The sequence below is a fragment of the Malurus melanocephalus genome, unplaced genomic scaffold (assembly GCF_030028575.1).
Source record: "Malurus melanocephalus ecotype Western Australia unplaced genomic scaffold, MMel_1.1 scaffold_105, whole genome shotgun sequence".
Taxonomy (NCBI): domain Eukaryota; kingdom Metazoa; phylum Chordata; class Aves; order Passeriformes; family Maluridae; genus Malurus; species Malurus melanocephalus.
The window spans coordinates 2,056,773-2,059,906 of NW_026623337.1; the positions used below are offsets into that span (position 1 = coordinate 2,056,773).

General features: G+C 57.6%; 1 protein-coding gene across 1 annotated transcript in view; it reads left to right on the forward strand.

Moving 5' to 3' along the window:
- LOC130575376 (placenta-specific gene 8 protein-like) overlaps window positions 1-308 on the forward strand; it is a 1,294-nt gene extending 986 nt beyond the window's left edge. The window contains exon 3 of the mRNA XM_057369228.1: window positions 201-308. Within this exon, the coding sequence (XP_057225211.1) occupies window positions 201-308 (108 nt within the window). The remainder of the gene's footprint in view (window positions 1-200) is intronic.
- Window positions 309-3,134: the final 2,826 nt, after the last annotated feature.

Genomic DNA, 3,134 nt, shown 5'->3' on the forward strand with positions numbered 1-3,134 from the left:
CTGGAGATAATCCCACCGCACTCCACTGGAGATAATCCCACCGCACTCCACTTCATCCCAGTCCCGCTGGATCTGAGCAGCAGGGTGCTGTAGGGTTCGGGCGAGCTCCCCAGGGTGCTGATGACAAAAAACAGAAAGGCTGAAAGGCTTAAAGGCTGATATGGGCAGGGGTTATTCATGCAATGTTCCTTGCTCCGCAGGGCTCCATCATGGATGATTTCTGCGTCATCTGGTGCTGCACCCCGTGTAGTCTCTGCCAGCTGAAGAGAGACATCAACCGGAGGAAGCAGATGGGCATATTCTGGTAAGCTGGGGGTGCTGGCGCTGCTTTATCTCCCTGCTGCACAGCACCCAGAGGCTTCCCAGGGTCTCTCTTTCCACAACGACACCTGACTCCAGACGCAGGATTGCTGCAGTGCCGGAGCAGAAGGGTGACCCTTCTGTCCTGTCCCATTGCAGATGCTGCCACCTTCAGTGCACCCTGCRGAGCCGCTGCAGTTGCTGCTGCTGCCCTGAATGTTGGGAAATGCACCACGAGGAGTTTGCCTTCGCTCTGCTCGCTCCCTCATCCCTGGGTAACGCCAGCAATAAAAGCGGTGCCTGTCTTCCTGCCCGTGCCTTGTACTTATGTCTCTGTGTCCTTCTGTGGCGTCGGAATCACTGCTGTACTTTCCAGGCTGTGTGGTCAGAGCCACCATGAGGTTGTCAGGTAAAGGAGGCTTTTTCTCGCACACTCACACTCCAATGAGGCCAGACCACAAAATTCAGTGAGAAGATAAAATAAAACAAATCAGAAGCCAAACCGGCTACAGGAACAACTTCTCTGYGGACAGCACCAATGTTTGCAGAGCTGGTGACAGCATTGCCCTCTGCTCAGAGAGGCCCAAGAGCACTGAACCCATCCCTGTGTATGCCTCGACTGTCCCCATCACCAACACACAGAAGGCAGCAGTGGGGGAATGATGATGATGATGATGATGAAGATGATGATGACGATGACATGGGATTCCCAGTCTCGTTCTGTTTTCCCCACTCAAACACTGTCAGACCGTCACATGGGAGTGGCTCCCTGCGGCTGGGGGTGCGGGGTGTAATGTGCTGTGGTGGAAGAGCTGGGACTTGGGGGTGCAAGGCTTTATCCATTGCCTGCCGTGGTGACAAACAGGGAAGAGCTCCAGGGCTGSGGTTGCCCTGGCTCAGACTGGTTTAAAATTTGTTGCTGTGAACAGAAAAATTGCTTTTAGCCCAGAGTGGGCTGCAGGGTACCCGGAGGCTCTGGCACATCAGTGTTTCTATGCTGGCACCTTCAGGACAGGAGCGGGATTTATTCAGAAATACCTTTCCCACTCCAGCAACTCCCGCTGCGTTTCTTACAGTGGCTCCCGGAGCGAAGGGGTGAGGCTGTGCCGCTGCTGRCCGTGTGTGTTCACAGCATGGAAGCTGCGCACAAAGAGGCAGGAGAGAGTGGATGTGCCGTGGAGTCAGCCCGAGCTGGGAGCTGAGCATGTGCCTGCTGTGGGRACAGATGTCATCTGTGGCCACAGGCATGCTGGGTCACCTCTGCTCCCTCCTGGCTGCTGCTCATAAATCCCTGCCRCACACAAGGCACAGAGCAGGGTTGGGGGCTGGGTCTGAGCCTGGTTTGAGGGGTCCCGTTCAGCAATGGCCCRGCTGCTGCAGGAGCTCATGGACGAGCTGAGAGTGCCCAGGATCAAGGGCTTCAGAGCCACACAGCCAGAAGGGCTGAGGTCCCCTCTTTCCAGTGACAGGTGAGCCCTGTGTCCCCAGCACGGGGCTCCTGCAGAACCCCTGCCTGAATCTTTCCTCTCCAGGCCTCTTTCTCCTCCAATGCATGCAGGGGTTGGTCCACTGGGACCAGGGACCAAAGCCACGAATCTTGTAGGGACCTGTGTCCTCCAYACAGGACAGGACACAGCCAGGAGGCTGCTGAGCAGAGRCAARKMYAYRGARRYWWWRYYTCYRTRKMYTTCTTTATTAAAAGTTATTACAATGGCTGGTAAAGCAAGTACATACTTATGATCCCTTACCTGCAGGCACTCCTGCATTATTATAAATATAAATTAATTATCTGAGATGTCAGCAGCACGACCCTTGCCAAACAGCTGCCAGCAGCAGGCAGGAAGGAAAAGCCTCTTGTTGCCGGCGCTCCACATCACCGAGTCAAACAAACCCAAAGCGGTCACCCCTAGGGCTTGTAGGGCAAGGAGAAGGTTTACACTCTGCTCTGGGGTTCTGGGACAGAGCAGCCTCCCTGCACCATCCTCCAGCCCGAGGCCGTGGCTCCCCGAGGGCTCACAAGCCAGCAGCAGCTGAGGGGATTCTGCAAGGAGCTCCCAAACTCCGTCACCCCTCTGCTACTGCCTTCTGGAAGTATTGATGTTTCTCAGGTCCCAGGCGCTCTGTTCCCCTCCCCGGGCACCCAGCACCCAGGCTCAGACCCGCCCGGAACCCCACGGCCCTCTGGGCTCTTTCCCACTGCCCCCTTTGGGCACAGCGGCACTTCCAGGAACTTCCACCCCCACCAGCTTTATACTCCTCACCCAACTGCTACAAAATCTCGGTGAGCATCCCACCGTGTCTAGGCAACTTTTTAAGGATCACACTTACCTATGAAACCCTCTCTGCAAGGCTGTCACTGTCCCSAGTCCCCTCCCGGACCTGCCCTTCCCGTGTCCCTGGAGCACTCAGGACACTCCCGACACCTCCCGGCTCCTCACTGCTGCACAATCCAAGCCGATCCCGGGCTCCGAGGAGCTGCTGGCTSGGGATCCTGGGATCCCAATGTCTGGGTGCGGGGCAGGAGTCCCCGGGAGGGGCATTGGCCGTGCTGGTGCTGCTCCTGCACCCKCCCGTGTCCCGGTCCCTGCCCGGCTGTCGCACGGCTCGGCCACTTGCTCCAGCTGCTCCACTTGCTCCCGGCGTTCCATCCTCCCGGCGYACACCAAGAGGCGTGACAAGCTTGGTTTTTTCCGCAGGTTTCCCGGTTTCTCCCGTGAGATCCCGGCAGGCTGTTCCAGCTCCCCGTGCCAGGACTCGGCACCTTCACAATTTGTCCTGAGCTCACCGGAGCTGTCGGGCTGAGCGCCACCGGCATGGACCGCACGTGTCAGGGA